Here is a 19,922-nt window from a genome sequence, read left to right as displayed (position 1 = left end):
CATATTGATGATGATAATGATGATGATTCCGATGAATATGATACTAATGATAGCAAGAAAAATGAATATCATCAAGCACACTGTTTTCACTACTGCTACTACTACCACTACTATTACTACTACCACCCACCATTATTGATACTACCATTACTACCACTATTACTACTTTTACTACTACTACCCATCTACGACAAGAACTTCAGTATTTAAATAATAAAACTAATTAAATATTACCAGTAGCATAATAGAAATACTCCTACACACTTATGGATTAATTATAACTATTATATATATATATATATATATATATATATATATATATATATATATATATATATGTGTGTGTGTGTGTGTGTGTGTGTGTGTGTGTGTGTGTGTGTGTGTGTAGGTAATAGACCATAATTTTTACAATATTCTATAAATTCTACCGAATGTTTGGCGTTAGTATGTTTGTAGTTCGTTTTTTCAATTTTTCTCACTATGGTTTTTTGGTGAACGTTTAGTTTATTAAAATTTAAAATAAACTTATTTTCCGAATTCATGCTGCAAATAAGGCCATATTTCGATTCTGAATGAATCACCATCAGTGCTTTTTGCTGTTTATATAGGGAAATATTGACTTTGTCAAAATGAACTTAGATGGATATTGACTTTGTCAAAGTGAACTTAGATGGAAATTAGGTGTCAGGTTTCTTTATTGGCTGGTCATCTTCTTTGGTCTCATCGATATCTTCATCGATAGCATCATATTCTTCTTTGTCACTATTTACAGTGCTAGTTTTTATTACTTCTTTGTTTTCATTGTTGGTTAAGCACCGGGTTGGAAGGGAGGTTGTCAATATATTATATATATTATTTGATATGCTGCTACATCACTTACATCACTAGCATTACTTTATAATTGCTTAATATCACTAACAGTGCTCAATAATAAAAGTGCTCTAACACCTTTCAAAGTGGCTTATTCATCTGATAAATATGCAACACGAAGAAGTAATTACCATATTACATATTAAGTAATCAAGTTGCACAGTAGTAGTAATATTAATTGTACTAGTAGTAGTAGCAGCAGTAGTAACAGTAGTAGTGACATTAAAAGTGATAGTAGCAAGAATGTTTGTGGTAGTGGTAGTGTAGGGTAGTAGTAGTAGAAACAACCTTAGATGGATGACCAACAACGACAGTAGTAACAGCAGATGTTTGCCTTCTTGGGTCCGTTGGTTTGTACACCAAACATCTCAACTCGTTAGGCCCTGGTTCCAAGTTCTCCAGTAGAAAGATGCTGTCCTGTCGTTACGATGGCATGTTGGAGGATGATTGAGCTTGAGGAGGACGAGGAGGAAGAGGATAGAAGAGAAAATTATAAAAAAGGAGGAGGATGGCAGATGATGAAAATGAGGTTGTTTAAGAAGATGATGATGAAGATGATGACACGTAGGAGTAAAAATGGTAAGAAGATAATGAGTATTAAAAGACTGGTGACGATGTGGACAAGTATGATAAATGATGTCTATGAAGAAATGATGAAAGACAAAACGGATGATAAAAAGATGAAAATGATTCGGAATCAAACAAATCTCTGCTGATCACATGCAAGCAATGCAAGTGAAGTATAGATTCATGTGTATTTACGGAAAAGAAATAATAATAATAATGGGAACAATCTTTTATTCAACAATAAAATCAATGAAAATTGCAGTACAAATAAAATAATGAAATAAAATAAAATGTCAAATGTAATAATAGAGTATTAATCTGCGAAGCTCATCATTCGAATCGAGAGAGTACGACCAGAGTTGATTAGTTTTAAAATTGATTATTTCACATTTCCGTCGCAATAGATAACGTACGACGATGATATAGCAGAGTTTATTAGGTTATTGCAAAAATAATCAGTCCAAATAATATGTTTTAAAGAGACCTAAAGTAGATATTTAAAATGTATTTATTATTATTTTAAAATATTTAATGTCGTCGTTTAAGTTATTTTTCAAGCTATTAGAGTATTTTGATTGTTTGTAGTCTTTAGAGTTGAAAAAGTTAGTCTCTGGCAGACTGTCAACTCCAAGATTTCCAACGTTTCGCCGCGTTGCAATGCGATATCTGGTCGCAATGTCTTGAATAAGCGTGATGGTGGTTGAAAATTGCCTGTTTCAAGATCAGCAAAAATGGAGACGTCTGGGTTGGCGCATGATTTTAACTTGTCGAGGATTATTGCTAAAATTTTGTTGTGTCTTGTTGTATATCTACCCAATGCCGATGCTGAGCTGCAGTTGGATAACACATGTTTATTGGTTTGCATATTTTTGCATAACGAGCACTGGGCAGTGGAGGACTTTCCCCATCTGGACAGGTTGGCATTTGTCGGCAGCTGTTGAATTAAACCTTTCAGGACAAATTTGAACAGAATCTCGGGAAGGCTCACAATGTAACGTGACCAGTGAGCAATTCGAGCCGCAGAAATCTCATTGCTGATTGCTTTCATTGTTGTACCCTGACAACGGAGGTCAGTCGTGCAAATTCTGCACTTTGTTGTCAAAGCATTGTCGCATTGAGCGTCAGTTTGATATCGCTCGAATCAGGGAGTTGGTTGTCAATCGCAATATAGTTGTTGAACGATTCGGACCACAAACACTTCAGTTCATCATTGCCATGGGCTTTTAAATAATTGCGTAATTTGATCCGCAAAGATTCGGCATAGTGTTTGAGAGACCTAATGTTCAAGCCTCCCATTTTGTAGAGAAGGGACAAGCATTCCGCCACACAACTGCTGATTGGTAGCGATAGCCATGATCTCACCGACTCAATAATTAGAGAGTCAATTAGAGAGTCAAGGCAGAGACCTAATGTTCAAGCCTCCCATTTTGTAGAGAAGGGACAAGCATTCCGCCACACAACTGCTGATTGGTAGCGATAGCCATGATCTCACCGACTCAATAATTAGAGAGTCAAGGCAGTTGCTCATCCAAGTCAAATAATAATAACAACAATAATAATAATACAAATAATGATAACAATAACATAGCAACCCGAATAGTCACTAACATTATAAGACCTAGGAACTTGATTCTGACATATGACAGTCCTGATCAAACTCTCCCCTGCCATGAGTAGGTTCGGCTTGAAGTCTGCATAATTAACGAGGCCAACCAGGCAGAACAACAACTTCTGATTGACCAATCGCGATGATGATGTTGAGGCTGGTAACGAACATTGTAACGATGGCGAAGGATATATATAAGTATGTTGATGATGATAACGCTAAAGTTTTTTATTCTTATTAATACAGTTCTGTCAAATGCAGAGCCACTCACATGTTATTTTAAACTTAAAATTAAACTTTTATGCCACAAAGGCTACATTATCCACACCACACGACGCGCACAAACATTATGAAGCAGCACACTGATGGTCTCTGTCTTTCGGACATAGTACTCGAACCATAATAGCATATTAACGTAATAGCAGCGTGAGATATGAGCTACTGGGTGACCTACTGGGTTTAAATGCGGAGAGAGAGAGAGAGAGAGAGAGATCCCTGCTAATCACATGCAAGCAATGTGGACCATAGTTGGTAAAGCAAAGTAAAGTTCACCGACCATGTTAATGACGAAAACATTGAGGAAAAAAAATTATGATGATTTATTAAAGATGATGTTAATGATAATAAAGAAGATGATGATGACAGTAATTTTGATTAAGTCATTAACAAACAGACAATATTAATTATTGAACAAAATAGATGATGTTGACAAATACACAATGGATGACAATACTTCAAAAATAACTAATACGATTACCATTGCCTGCGCCACTGACAGCAGCAGCAGAAGTTAAAGCACTTGGTAGAACTTTACTACTGCTTGCACTGGAGCTGGGCTTCCCATTAATGATGAAAGCAATGTTCGGTGATGACTGGGGACTCATAAAATGAACAGGAGTTATTGGAGAATAACGCTGACTGCTTGTTAGGCAGCACCATTTGTGGACTATAGAGTCGAAAGCTTTGGAAATACTGCAGTATGCAAATTGTATGAAATGCTGTATATATGTCTCTATATACATAGACACGTGTTACAGAGTTTATGGATTCTGGCAATATTATGGAGACATAGTTTTTATGGATTTTTGCATAAAATTCAAATAAATTATGTAAGAGACATCAACTGACCAAACGACGTGCTTATTAATAGTGTCATTTAGCAGCATAGTTTTTTTAGTTTCCATGTCTTCCATCCTGTCCCAAGCCACAGATCGAAGGATGACAGGACAGAAGTTGGCACCTACTTCGAGGAGGTACTCGACCACTTTTATATGCTGGTTGTCTATGGCCTGTGAGTAGTTGAGTAAATGATGGATTGAGTGATTAGATGGTTGGTGTTTGAGATTGAGAAGTTGATTGATTAAGTGGCTAAAAATAGTGTGGTTGGTTGATTAAGTGGTTGTTGATTAAAATGATAGAACATGATTGGTTGGTTGATTGATTGTTAGATTGAATAACAGCAAAGAAATAATCAACATTATCATCAGCAACATTATCATCATTACCAACAACAAAAATAACATAACCACCAGCTAACCAGATGAAGAGCAGTTTTAGAGTTGAAATCTCTCTGATCTATTTTAGCTCCTAAGTCAACAAGCAGGGCTGCCGAGCGGACATGACCCTATAAAAAAGACAATATTTATTTGTGCATGTATGTGCTTGCACGTGCATGTGATATCATTAGCCACCATTGTCATAATCATTATCATGGCCATTATCATTGCCATCATAATCATCATCTGTCACAAAACTCTTGAAGCATCAACAAGCCTTGCCTAATTAATCATTGAGGTGCTTACAAATAATTAATGCCCTTGCCACCACTGCATCATCCTGATGATTATGAATAACATTAACAGAACAGCAGCTGCCGCCATCTTCACAACGGACACCAGTAAAGCCCAATGGATGTGCAACTTAAAAATCAACGGTGAAACAACAAGTTAAAACAAATTACCAGTGTTCCTTGGAGTAACCTAAGAAAGACAGTTAAACTTTGAACCACAACTCATCATTAAATGGTAGAAAAAATAGTGGCAAGCAACAAAATTTTTGTAGCTCTTAGTGAAATACAATTGTAGCAATCTATATCACTCTACAAAGGAGTGTAGTAAAATATGCAACTGCAGCATGGAAACCATGGAAACCCATATATGCATAGATAGATCGGAAACACAACAGTTCAAGACGAATCCCAATTGGAGCCACATAACATTAATCAATTGGAAAGCAGTAGGACATGATATATAAGCAACTTTTAAAAGCCATAGTTAAAATCTCTACATTTGAAAGTAGCAATTAATGAAGTTATGCACATGCACAACTCATTGAAAATGCCAAAATGGATAACCACTGGAATGACATTCTTAACACATAAAAATGTAAAAAAAAAACTGTTGACCCAAGAAACTGTGGGCTTATAAGATCTTACCAAAAATGTATAAAATCTTCACTTTCCTAATCACAAAAAAAACGTATAAACATCTACATCAATACATTGTACCGCCAGACGAACAGAAAAAATGTAAAAAAAAGTAGCATATGTGTTGTAAAGAACAGTTAATGGGAAATCAAATGATTATGAGGAATGCAAAGAAATTGAAGAAAGATGTACATGTTGCATGAGTAGACAGACTAAGGATAGCACAACAACAAAAATAACAACAATAATAAAAATAACAACAATAACAAAAGCCACAAACTGACCATTGCAGCACATATCATGAGGGCATTCCAGTTCATCTTGTTCCTGAGGTTCAAGTCGACCAGTTTGGCCAACTTCCATATGATATACGTTTGATCTGAGAGTGCAATGTTGTAATAAACAAACAGAAAGACAAACAGACAGATAGACAATCAACAAGTATATCAACAAATATATTGATGAAAAATATAATAAAATAAATAATTGAGCCGCAACAATAGAAAAATGAAATAACATTTAATAAATACATTTATTAAAAAAAGATTATTCTAAATAAACCAAATCGAATAAAAAAATCAAATTAAATTTTGTTTGCGACCAGAACTTCTTTGGACGGCCTTTGGGACGTGTGCCAGGTACTTCAACATCTGCAAGAGAAGTTATGACACTGTTTCCACTTCGTTTGACATGACCAAACCACCACAGACGGTGTTGCCGGCATTCGTCCTTTATATCATCTAAACCAGCACGACGCAGGATTTCGGTAGATTTGATGTGGTCCTTCAGACTAATTCGTTGCATCCATCGGAGCACTTTCATATCGGTTCGGTGTTGTTGTTGTTCCAGTTTGGTTGTCATTGGCCATGTTTCTGCACCATATAACAACACCGGACGTGATCGTAGTGGTAATGGGATGTCACGCCGCATCAACATAGAGGCAAGGGGATGCCAATTATTTCAGGCTACACGTATGCCTGCTCGAACGGCAGCTTCAGCTGTTCCAGTACAATCCACGAATGAATTGCTTCACGGGGAACTCAATCAAATGCTTTTTCAAGACCTACAAAAATGTGTGATAGTTGTTGATGCTCTGCGAGGTACTTCTCTTGCAGTTGCCGAAGGATGTGAATTGCATCAATTGTTGATTTCCCCTTTAGGAAAGCAAATTGATAATTTCCGATTGTGATGCACGACGTTAATTATCTCTCAATGATTTTCTCGACAATTTTCAGGGAGTGTTCTAACAGACGTATACCCCGATATGATGAACAGTTCAATGGATCACCTTTGCCTTTGTATAGCGGGACTGTCATGTTATAGTTCTATTCAGTCGGCATTTAGCAATTTTTCCATATTTCACGGCAAAGTTGTAGTAACGCTTGGATACCTGCAGTACCAGATGCTTTGATAATGTCATTTGTGAGTCCAGAGGGCCCTGCTGCTTTTCCATCCTTCATAGCTTTCAGAGCTTTTGTAAGATGCTCTACAGTGATGTCTAGAATCGGACCTTCGATAGGTGAAGCGTCAAAGTTGACATTGATGGGATTGTTTCATTTAAAAGATGGTTGAAGTATTCTCTCCACTTTAGCTTGATCTCATCTTGCTCAAAAAAAAATCAAATTAAATTAAATTAATTAACAAATAAGGATTCTATGTATGTATGAATGTATGTATGCATACATGCACTTGCATGCATGCATGTATGTAGAAACTCAAACATAACGAGCGTTCAGCGAGAGTCTTCAGAGGAAGAATTTCCGTCAACGAGTGTTTCGGCCCTTTAACTTCCTGACACTCTCGAGAAACAGGCCACATCCAGTGATCAGTTGGATGTCTCTCGCCGAACAAACAATTTGTCTCGCTTTGAATCACCTCCTTTTATACTGTAAAATTGTGCAAGCGTGCCAGAAAGTTCACCTATCAACATATCACCATGTGAGTTATAGATAGACGAGCCAAGTAATACGTTGAGCCGAATCTGGGATTGTTGAAAATCGGAAGCTTTACGCGCAAACAAACTGTTTAAACTCACATTCCTTTTTCTTTCTACACAACCATATCCAGTAAGACGCTTGCTCGGCTGTATGTCCTATGTTCTTCATACAACTCGATCGTCTTTTACCTGCCAAACTCAAATCCTTCAAAAAGCTGTACATTGAACAACCAACAACACCTCTTGCACCAACCTCAACTGCGTACAACAAACACCTTAACCCACGTTGTTTTATTTCACCAAACTTCATACTTGGCTGTTTTTATAGCGTGGCTTGCTGCTATATTAGCCTCAAACGGTACAGTCAGTTCGACCAGAACAAGTGTCTGCCGATACCGACTGCACCACCACGTCGGGTCTTGCTCCTGTATCTTTTATGAACGCTGGGTAATTTCTCATGCCATCCATATCTGCCATGACCTTCCAATCTCTGCCGTTATCCAGAACACTTCTTCCATTGCATACTTCATTTTTTGTTTGAACCAGCTCACCCTCTCTTAGAAAATGGATTTTTCTTAGTTTGCTCGGTGGCCATGAATTCACCTCGTCACAAACATTGGAAATGAGTTCCACTAGTGTTTTGAATACTTTATTGTATAACGTCCATGACTGAGTGCGTACTTGCAAGACGCCATTACGTAGGCCACTGTTTCCACTTCTCCACATAAGTTACACTTAGCTTCTCCTGTCACCTTCCATCTAGCAAGATTTTCTCCTGATGGTAACTGATCAGATCATACATGGCTCTTATAATGAACGCCAGTCTTAACGGAGCCATGTTCCACATATCATTCCACGTTAAACTTTTCTGTAGCACACCCTCCTACGTTGTCCACCTGCCTTGTTGATTTTGTTGTACGGCTGTCACCACTCGTTCCATGTCGTATTCTTTCCTTCTTTCGTTTATAATCATCTGTCCCCTCAGTTTAGTCGATGCCTTTGACCACCACGTATTTGAAAACCAGCCCACTCCAAGTCCTGTACTTTGAACGGCTCCCACAATCTCCTTAAACTTTAATGCCTCCTCCACGACTTTTATTTCTCTTTCTGCGTTCCATTTTCTCCTTGTTTTTAACGATGGCTTCACTTTTTTCGCACACTCGTCAGCTGAATTGTTCAACATCCATTGACACCAAATTTTTGCAACCTTGAATTCTTCAACCAGAAATTTCAGAGGGAGTCTTAGTAAAGTACTTCTACTGTATAACGCTAACGACGTCAGACCTGGAGGAAGTCCCAACCATTTACGTGTCTACCGGTTGATTTTTCTTTCAAGGCTCACTACTATGGGTAAGTTGACTTCATAAACTGTTAGAGGCCATAGAAGCTTTGGTACCACCAAAAACTGAATCAACCATACTTTGAATTTGCCTTGCAGATCCACTTTGCTGACAATTTCCAAGTATTTTGAGCATGTGTCTTCTAATTTTCCAATCTCATCAACGTCCTTCAGACTGGCATGATACCATCTGCCAAACTCTTTACTGAATTAGATTGCAGCACTGGAATCGCTTTACCGGATATTGTGAAATTTGTGTATGGATCCAATTTTTCTCTAGTCAGTGACAAACTTTTTGATTTTTACGGTTTGAACTTCATTTTGCTTCAACACAGCAATTCGTCCAGATTTCTTAACGTTTGGCGGCAGGTGATCACAGAATTTGTCAGCACCGTGGTGTCATCCGTGAAAGCTTATAGCGAGGGCATGTGAACTCCCTTTCCAAGTGAAACTTTTGCACCACTCGCTGCGTCAAGCAAAATTTCCATAGCCAGTACAAAAAGCGTCGGTGATATTGCACAGCCCATGGCTATTCCTACTTTCAAATCCACCCATTTTGTTGTATATTCCTTTGTTATAAAACACATCTTGAAACCCTCAAAGTAATTCTTTAAAATTCCTGTTATCTTGGCAAGTATATGAAACATTTCCAGCGCTTTCCACAGCAGGCCGTGTGACGCAGCTCCATAGGCATTTGCTAGATCTAGCCAAACTACATGAAGACTCAACCTATTACTTTTAGCTTTTTGAATCGCCTCCCAAATTGTTGCAGTGTGTTCGATACACTCGGGAACTCCTGGGACACCACCTTTCTGCACCGCTGTATCGATATATTTGTTCTTCTTGACAAACACATTTATTCGGGCGAAAAATATAGCCAAAAATAATTTACCTTCCACATTCAACAAAGAGATGGGACGAAATTGCGACAGTGAGGTTGAATCTTTTTCTTTTGGAATAAAAACTCCATTAGCAATTCGCCAGTCTTCATGAACAACCCCGCAGTTCCAAACTTTAACTACAGTAAAAGTCCTCTAGAGCGGGACCCTAAAGAACGGACAGATAAGAGTAACGGACAGTATTGCTTGGCACGGAACCGTTTTGCATGTTAAATAGACCCTAAAGAACGGACATTTTAAAGGAACGAACTACGGACAGAGTTTTAAGTACAAATTGACTTTTATGTCTTAAAGAGCGGACAATTTATAGCAAAAAAACATGGAATATTTGATAAAATGCGCCATCTAATTTGAATATTTGTATTTATTCTATTCTATGGAATGCGCTAAAGAAACTTTGATAATCTTTGGTTATTTAAAAAAAATTATTTTCGCTCTTTGATTTTTTATCGCGGTCGTGTTGATAAATTTTGTAACCATGGATAACAATGATGACTCAATCCATAGCCCACAAAGTTCTGAAAATCATGAACAATTTGAAGTCCAAGATGATGAAGAGGAAGAAGAGGCTCCAGTCCAAGAAGTTTCTACAAAGATGGTATTACAATGTGCCAGGAAGCTAACTTCCTATTCGATACATATGGGCAATAGAGAATTGTTAAAATTTTCTGAAAACATTGAAAATATTTTAGAAATTGAATTGTTAAAAACAAAATGTTTTGGCAAACAGACAACTATGAATGATTTTCTTCCATAACAATATTAAAAACGTGTTGTTTTATTTTAATTTTTTATGTAGTATATCAAAAAAGATTTTGATGTTGAGTCTTGAGGAGAGGACAGTTAAGAGGAGAGGACAGTTTGGTCATTCCCCAATGGTGTCCTCTCTATAGAACTTTTACTGTAGTAGTTTATGTAGAACTTTCATTGTGGCGGGACATCGCTTGTACAACAGATACGGTATTCCATTTGGACCAGGCGATGAACTATTTCTCCTTTTTGACAAGATTGTTTCAATTTCCCAAAGGGAAGGAGGTCTTACATTAAAGTTGTACCCGGGCTCCTTTTTAGTCTCGAAACAATCAATTCGCCGGATTTTGGTTGTTCAAACAACCGTTTCCCAAAGCGGTATGGGTTGGCAAGAAAATCTTGTCTAGCTTTCCTTTGTTAGTAATTCTTTGACCGTAACCTCTCCGCTCGACGCAGCTGGCTCAGTTTTACTCTCAACTGAGCTAGACCACCACGTTCTTCTCCATTTGCCATTTGCCATTTCCTCTGGCGTTTCTGCTCGCTTTTCAGCTGCTTTATTTCCCTCTACCTTCTTGACATACTTTCAATGGGTTTGACCAATGTTTCACAAAAACCTAACAGATTTGCACATTTTTCATACAAAAAATCCGTGAACAGACGGACATCAGATGAACTGCTCGCCATAAAGATCCTGGTGATTTCAGCGTCCAATTATGACCATACTATTCTTTCTGAGGCTGGAGAAAATTTATGCGTTTTCTGATTGGACATTCTACCAAATCCGACGCGTGAAATCCGGAATCCACTTACGCTGTGGTTTTCATCCTGGTATGTAGATTCCGCCGTCTTACCGAACACTAGATTCGAGCGTTGCGACGCACTTGACAGACATCCAATCTTAGTTTGATGCACTTTCAATCCTCTTGAAGATGCTAAACCTCTTCCACATACACATTTATGACCACCCCCGCCATTTATGGGGTCCGTGGAGGCATTAGTCAAATTACCGGGTAGGTCACCTGTGAGCTCATCATTCTCCCCCTCCTTTCGGTAGGAGCTCTGGGGGCATATATCATTGATGGACAAAGCGTCATGTACATGCATGTATGTATGTATTTATGAATGTATGTATGTACGTATGTATGCATGAATGTATGTATTATTATTAGAAAATTTATAGAGCGCCCGTTATAAAATTGGGCTATTCTCACAGGCGCTCTGTCTTATAACGATTTATTTAACCTAGAACAATTAAGTTTTAAGATCTTTTTTAAATTGACTTAAAGACAAGCCTGATACACGAAGACCTTTGAGAAGACCGTTCCAAATCAACGGTTCACACAGAAAAATCTCTCGACCCGTCTTAAGCCTAGTTAATGGCACCGTTAAAATGTTAGAAATCTTTGCACGAAGTTTGTGTTCGTGTGATGTTACAGATATTGTGGGGCCATGTTGTTTAAACATTTAAACATTAAAACGGAAATTTTGTAAGTCAATCTTTTGTGGAAAGGTAGATAATTCAAAGTTTGCAATATCGGGCTAACATGATTAAACTTGCGGCCACCAACAACAAACTTGGCAGCCCTATTTTGAATGGACTGCATCATTGCAATGTCTTTATCGGCGACACCATATAACAGACTATTGCAATAGTCTAGACGAGAGTGCATAAAAGCGTGCATCACTGTCAAACCTGCTGTTCTATTTAAGCATTTTCTAATTGCTCTAAATTCGCGAAATTAGAGAGAACATGCTGCAGAAACTTTTTTAATATGTTCACGCATTTACAAGTTTGTGCCAAATGTGAAACCTAGGACAGTAGCATTTTTACTAAACTCGATATAATATTATCAATCTGTATTGAATCAACAGCCACCTGCGACAACAGCTGCCACGTACCGGTTGGCAAAAACTTTGTTTTAGACTTATTCATTTTAATGCTATTTTGTGCCATCCATGTATCTATGGATGAAAGACATTTACCAAGTTGCTCAGTTAAATCATTAATGGCAATGACAGGACAACTAGCAACCACTTGTATGTCGTCGGCATAAGCAAAACCTATAAAATTGAAATCATTAATAATATTTAGGACGTCCGCTGTGTACAATGTAAACAGCAGCGGTCCCAAAACGGAACCCTGCAGAACCCCTGCTGTGACACTAGTTTTGACATGGCACCGTAAAAAAATCTGCTGTTATCGATTAGACAAGTATGTATGTATGCATGTATGTATGTATGTATGTATGTATGTATGTATGTATGTATGTATGTATGTATGTATGTATGTACATTAGGGTGTCCCAAAAATATGAAGTTTTAAAATATTGATGTCTCACCCCATTAAATATGTCAGTATGGTAACAGTAATTTACCTGCCAAATTTTAGCCCATTTGGACAATGTTTAGAAACCCCCCAAGGGGTCGAAAGTTTCTGATTTTGGTGTTTGATCGTTCGCTACCAACTTTTGATACATGATATGATTTTAAATGTTTTATGATTTGTTTATACAAATGAAACAAATATATAATTGTGAAAAAATATATAAATCTGCAATGCCTTTTATTTTTTGATTTTAAAAATTAGGTCAAAAAATGATTGAAAAACAAGATTTTATTGAATTTCAGTTCGCTTGAATATTAATTAATGCAAATAATTCAAATTTTAGCTAGCAGTTCACGATTATATTCTGCAAAGTTTTTCCTATGCTGTTCAACTACTTGGAGCAAAAATTGTTTCTGCTTTGAGTCTTTGGTGATGGTTTCATTGAAATGTTGTGCCAACGCTACTTCCCGTTTTGCAGAGTCATTGATGCAAACCAGATCCTTTACAAACACTGCTGCAACTTGGAAAGAAGGAGTATCTGACCAGTTTTCAACAGGTACATCAAGAAAACTTGCATCAATATTGGATGTTTCAAAAAATGTTTTAGACGCACGCAAATTGTCAAAACTTTGTGGTAGTGCGGACAAGATCAGTCTTTTCTTTGTCAGACAGGCCAGATGAAAAAGAGCAAGAGTTGCCAATTCTGGACTGATGTACTAAGAATGACGCAGCATCATTTTTAATCCAGTCGAACCAAAAACTGCATCGTCGTAGTCATGCAAACGCTGTATCAACAAAATATCATTCACAGGTGCATCAGCAGTGAGCCTGCATGAAAACCATGACTGAAGATAAACACAAATTATAAACCGATTCAAACGTTGAATACCTTGTAATTCTCGAGCTTTTAAGTTAAAAATGGTTTTATTAGTTTAATTTTTAATGCGTAGATGGCTTTTGCCATCCATCGTGTGCAGTGCGCCAGGTTTGCGAATGGCTAACCAACCTGCAGCCCAACTATTTGTGCAGCAAGAAGTAGAAACTCTAAATAGTCACCTCGTGAATGTCTGACCTCAAGTTGACATTTGATGAATGCTTTAATTGCATCTGAAACAATTATCAAAAGGGTTGATCTGGCTTCTGGTGTGTGATTCATTTCTGTCCATTTTTCACGAAATCTTTTGAAAAAAAAAATTTCTGGTCCGTCCAGTGGATGGTCTAAGACAAACATTGAATACATCGGCAAACTTATGATGACGGCAAGCCATCCATAACAAATTACGTCCCATGGTTTTTTCTAGAAGGGTGCAAGCTCCATTGAGTTTTCCAGTATTGGAAGCTGTCGTGTCAAAGCACATGCCAATAACCATTCATTTACACTTCCAAGATTTTATATGTTCATGAACTGCATCAGCAGCTGCTCGTCCTAATCCAGATGCTAACTTTGGAACTTTAAGAAGTTTCGTAGTGCCATCGATAAGTGATGAGAGCAGGACAGGTAACCGATCTACGTTGACCACACCAGTAACATAGCGAGTTACATAGCGAGTTAACTGGTTAAAAATATACATTTTTTGCATTTTCTAATAAAGATTATCATTCTATAGGTAATTGTTAATAATATTTTAAACTCTAATTAATGTCAGCAGTGAGATAATTAAACTAGTTTGCATTTCTAGCTTTATTTCACTCATTTTGTGCATATTGTTTAAGATTATTGATATGCATTTTGAATTAACTTGATAGTAAAATTTTAAAAGCCCTTGGGGGACCTCTCAAACTTGTTCAAATGAGCTGTAACTTCAACAATTTAATTATTGTACCCAAGAGACACTTTTCAGAGAGTGAGAAATCAACTATTTAAAAAAAAATTCCGTGCATTTCTGGGACACCCTAATGTACATAGACTAAAAACAAACAAAACCAAAAAGAACATTACTAAAGTATGCAGCTAGCATAACCAGTGAGTTACCATACTCATCAGTGTAGTGGATGTCCCAATCCGCCCTGTTCGGTAATGCCTCCAATATCTTAGTCATCACCATCAGGTTCCCTGAGCACACTGTACCTATCACCGACTCTATATGTGCGTTTGAATTATTATTCATTATTATTATTCATTACTCCTCAATATACTTCTCAGATTCCAAAAACAGTAGATAAAGATATCAACTGAGTTGTGAATTTTAATAAAAATAAAAGGAAGTAGAAACTGTATAATGAATAAATTATGCTGAATGAATGCATACTCATCGTGAAGTTAGTGACATCTATTGGTGACATTCTTCTCTGTGATTGGAAAAAAAATCATTGTCATCATCATTTCTATCATTATCATCATCACAGAAATCATCCTCATTTTATCATCACCATTGTCTCATCATCATCATGACTATTATTATTATTATTATCAACATCATCATCATCGTCATCATCATCATCATATCCATTAGGACATTCATAAATGTTATCATCACCACTACAAACACCATCATCATTACTACCACCATTGTCACATCATCATAATTGACATCATTGCAATCTATCACAAAAGTAATAATTGAAGATGATCACAAAAATGACAGTGGCCGGCTACTATAATAAATGACTTCAAAAGATAGTGACAATGAACAAATCAAGTACTATGATGAATGAAAAGATTACTGCTGATGATAGAAATTATAGTGATGATATCTATCGTGATGATGTTGTTCATGGCGACAATATCAATGATAGTCGTGATAACAATTATGATAATGATAACATTAATGATGACGATAATGATGGTAGAAATGACAGCATAGCAGCAACTAACCATTTCCGGTAAATTCAAACGAGAGAAATCTGGCTCAAATCCTTGTAGTTTATCATTATTTTTATTATTATTCATAATTATTATTATTCATAATTAATATTATTTATTATTTAACAAATTATTATTTTTAGTAGTAGTAATAATGTTATCAACTCATTAGTTGTAATAGTAGTATTAGTTGTGGTAGAAGTAGCAGCAGTAAAAGCCACTAGTGCAACTAGAGAAAAGTGATTTGCACCCCACAAAACGTTAAAAAGTAAGTGTCACAAAGATACACTGAAAAACAAAAAGTAGCTAACCAGCCAACTGTTTTTCTACCCACCAAACAAATTTCAGTGAAATATAAAATGAGTAAAGTAAATGGTCTAAAACTTTTGCTTTCCACCCCAAAAACAAAATTTTTAGATGCACTACTTAAAAAAGCAGTTGCAGAAAATAAAGGCAGCAGCAGTAGCTCGTATCAATACCTGACAGTAGTAATAATAGTAAAATATTAATATTATTTCGTTTATTCTGGCCCTTTTCTCTGAAACCTCCTTCTTTGACTATTTCTCCATCACTTACCAAGTTCAGAGTGTGTCTCAAGACCCATCTGTTTGCAAAAATCACTGCAGTGCACTGAATGACACACCAGAAATGGCATCTTACAAACAAATTGATTGAATGATTGATTGATTTTAATAAAGCGAAACCACACACCTTCGTCTCTACTATCCTCATCTGTATTGCTGTTCTTAATACTAATATTACTCTTAGTAGTATTATTATTGTTTTTATTATTAAAAATAATATAAGAATTAATGGTAGTAGTAGCTATGGTTGATGCAGTTATAGTAGTGGCAGTGGTAGCAGCAGTTGCTGTAGTACTGGTAGTAGCAGTAAAATCTCGTGTTTGTTCGATTCTTTCATTTGATAGTAGTCTTACTCTCTTTATAGGACTATTTGACAAATTGAAATCAGTTTGTTCGACTAGAAAATGGCGACACGGTGAATAGTTCAATCTGTTGAGTCGGTGTCTTCGAGCATCAGCCAGTTGCGAAAGAAATTCTAAATTTGTGAGGTCGTTACTGTGCTTATTCATTAGTGACATGTGACCAGTGTTGTTGCTGATGATGTCATTTTTGTTTTGGTTGATGACATCATTGTTGTTGTTGTTTCCATCATTATTGTTGATGATGACATTGTTCTTGTTTCCATCGTTATTGTTGATGATGACATTGTTCTTATTGCTTGTAACAGTATCATTGACGTTTTCAACAGAGATAACACCAATTCTACTGCTGTTGTCATTGTCAAAATTACTGCTGTTGTTGTTACTATTTTCTGCTATGTTTCTGTAAAGAATGCTATCAACATTACTACTGACATTAACATTATTTGTATCATCATCACCATTGTTGATGATGTCATTATTACTTTCGGTGCTACAAAAGGAGCTATAATCTGAAGGAATGTTCCAAATTTTTGACTTTTTGATGGTCTGCTGGTAGATCATGTTCCTGCAGGCTTCAAGCTCCATTTTCAGACTTTCATTCAACTTTCCCTGCCTGGAATCACTGTAACTAAACCTAACAGCAGCAGTATCAGCAGCAGTATCAGCAGCAGTAGTAGTAGTAATTGTCGTGTTAGTATTAATAGCTGGATACATATAGGCTGATGTGTTAACAAGAGTAGCAGTAATAGCAGTAACGTCATTAAAATAAACTTTTGTGGTTGTAGTTCTACTTCTATTATTATTAATGCTGTTATTATCATCAAAATTATAATTAATATTATTATCATTATCCTCATCTTTATCACCATCATAACTACTACTAATAGTATTTGTAATAAAAACAGTGTTGGCAGTGGTTGGAACATTATAAGTAGTAGAAGTATTGACAGGGTTATCAGCTGCAGTAGTAAGGATTGTGCCAATATTCATATCATTAGTAGTAGGAGTAGAATGTTTTAAAGCAGAAAATCCATAGTCAACAAGATGAGCTACTGCTGCTGTTGTTTGCATATGTGTTGGTGATGTTGACGGTGATGAAGGTGGTGTCAATGATGTCATCCTTGATGACATGTATGATGATGAAGATGATGTTGATATTGAAGATGTTAGAAATAATGATGAAACATTAGGAGATACTGATGCTAATGATGATGCTAGCAAAACTAATGGTGTCCCAGATGACAATAATGATGATGCAAATGATGTTGACAACGACGATGATGAAGATGGTGACAACGATGGCACTGCCGATGTAGATGGTGGTGTTACTGATGAAGCTCTCAGGAATACGTCCAATGACAATCTGACTGGCAATGATATTTTTTGGGGTAATGATGATGGAGATACAGGATAAGAATTTTTTGGTAAAATAAATGACTTCACTGTTGATGTTGATAAAAACGGTTGACTTCCAAGAAATGATGACTGCTGTTGCTGCTGTCCTTGTAATACGATTAACGATGAGTTATTTTGGTCTGAGGTTCGATTAAGGCATTCTTTCTGGGCTGAAATAAAGCCATCCATGAAATATTTTTCAGGAACTGATTTCTTGACTGGAAGTAAGGTATTTTCAGCAGGCTTTGTAATCCCTTTAAGTTTTGATTGTTGATCATGATTTGAACTTTTAGAATTTTTATGCTTGATGTAACCAATTATAATGCAATCTTCGGAATCTGCTTCATCATTATTAGCATTATTATCTTTATCAGCATTTTCATCGACAGGAGCATCATCATCCTCATCAGATGATAACATAATAGGACAGCTGGCAGTACTTCTGTGCTTGTGTTGACTGTTTATAGTGTTGTTGTTGTCATGGGAGTAGATGTTTGCATTCAGAACTGCCTTGGCACCTTTTAAAAATTTTGAAAATTTTTCTGAAAGAGTGGTGTTGCTAGAAGTTTTCACCGGAGAATGAGATAACAAAGATTCAGTGAAGAGATTAGTGGAGGGTTGAGTGGGACTGTCTGAAACTAGTAGACTTTTAGTTGACACATCATTAGTTGAGGTTGAAAAAATTTCTAGAGAAAAGGTTGAACTTAAAGCATCATCTGTAATTGAATACAAGCCATTCAAGTTCATTAAATTAAGTTTATTCATCATGTAATGTAAATTTGTAGTAAAAAAATTATGAACATTTTCTAATTAAAATTAAAAATAAGATCAATTTAAATTTAAAGTTAGAAAAAACTGTTATATTTATTATAACTTTGAAGAACAATCAAAAATTTCCCAGTGGAAACTACATTAGATTAGAATAATTAATTAGTGATATAATTTAATTATTCAAGTAATTTAACAAAAAGCAGATAAGAAGCTGACAATCTCACTCGACTACAAATTTTCAATTTAAGAATTTATAAAATGAAAACTTAAGTGTCACCTGCCATATTGGCACAAGCACAATAACCGGAAAATTGTCGTTTGCGTCCACGCCTTGCGACGCAATTATTGCCCGCTTTCAAGTTACTAGAGGATTCTTCCTCAGCACAATTTGACGAATTCGTTTCAGATTCCATTCTAGAACAAACCTCAAAAAGTAAGTAAAGAAATTTTCAAGAGTTTGAAAGAACTATTAAAAATGGCGAAACAAAGACAACAAATCGTTGCAGGGTACCAAAGATTTAAAAAATATATATATAGATGTTTTGATAATTTTTGATTTATATATATGTATATATATATATATATATATATATATATATATATATAAGTACACAAATATATTGACATATAAAATATACAGCATATATTTGAGAGCATAACACATTGGAAATGGTAAAGGATTACAGAAAAAAAGCTTTTTCTGTATAGAATAAAAATGAATAGAAGAGTACTTGAAAAGTTTGTTCTATATATAATCAAGTGCTATCAAAGAGCATGTAAATGATGCTAATAAAATTAGCACAATATAACATGACACCAGAGCAATAAGACATAACACCAAAGCAATTAGTCCTGACAAAGAAACCATATCAATTAGTACAGAAGAGAGTAAAATTAACACAGTCACTGATAACAATAAATGTTAATCACAGGAACAAAAGCCTCGATTACACAAAATCCAAAAACTAAGCCGCTTCAACTATCTACCTGCATCATATCCTACCGTCACTCAGATATTCAACACACTCGATTCAAGACTGTTCAAGAAAGTAGAAAATAACATCAACCACGTCATCCATCCTCTACTACCACCAATTACGACTACAACACAACATTCGTCAGCGTAAACATAACTATCAAGTCGCCAACCAATCTACATATCAGGAAAAGACTTTCTTCACAAGACGCCTTAAACATATTAACACTCAATATAACTTTGTCATTCAAACAACTAGTTTTTATTTAATAAAACTTTATCATTCACACAACTAGTTTTTTTTTTATTTATC

At 36.0% G+C, this 19,922-nt stretch overlaps 2 protein-coding genes across 2 annotated transcripts; both read right to left on the bottom strand.

Annotated features, from left to right (window-relative positions):
- Positions 1 to 525: 525 nt before the first annotated feature.
- HELRODRAFT_184189 (hypothetical protein) lies at positions 526 to 7,286 on the bottom strand (the record flags this gene model as incomplete). Its single annotated transcript, XM_009018193.1, has 8 exons — positions 526 to 543; positions 1,159 to 1,287; positions 3,046 to 3,200; positions 3,801 to 4,015; positions 4,172 to 4,332; positions 4,581 to 4,667; positions 5,753 to 5,847; positions 7,190 to 7,286. The coding sequence occupies 8 exons, from the start codon at positions 7,284 to 7,286 to the stop codon at positions 526 to 528; spliced, it is 957 nt and encodes a 318-aa protein (XP_009016441.1).
- Positions 7,287 to 13,050: 5,764 nt separating this feature from the next.
- Positions 13,051 to 19,046, bottom strand: HELRODRAFT_195101 (hypothetical protein; the record flags this gene model as incomplete). Its single annotated transcript, XM_009018192.1, has 9 exons — positions 13,051 to 13,434; positions 13,725 to 13,896; positions 14,162 to 14,271; positions 14,680 to 14,798; positions 16,233 to 16,284; positions 16,459 to 17,525; positions 17,773 to 17,834; positions 17,906 to 18,578; positions 18,911 to 19,046. The coding sequence occupies 9 exons, from the start codon at positions 19,044 to 19,046 to the stop codon at positions 13,051 to 13,053; spliced, it is 2,775 nt and encodes a 924-aa protein (XP_009016440.1).
- Positions 19,047 to 19,922: the final 876 nt, after the last annotated feature.

Source organism: Helobdella robusta (assembly GCF_000326865.2).
Source record: "Helobdella robusta unplaced genomic scaffold HELROscaffold_200, whole genome shotgun sequence".
NCBI lineage: Eukaryota > Metazoa > Annelida > Clitellata > Rhynchobdellida > Glossiphoniidae > Helobdella > Helobdella robusta.
Note: the sequence above shows the minus strand (reverse complement) of the source record. Positions and strands in the feature narration are given on the sequence as shown.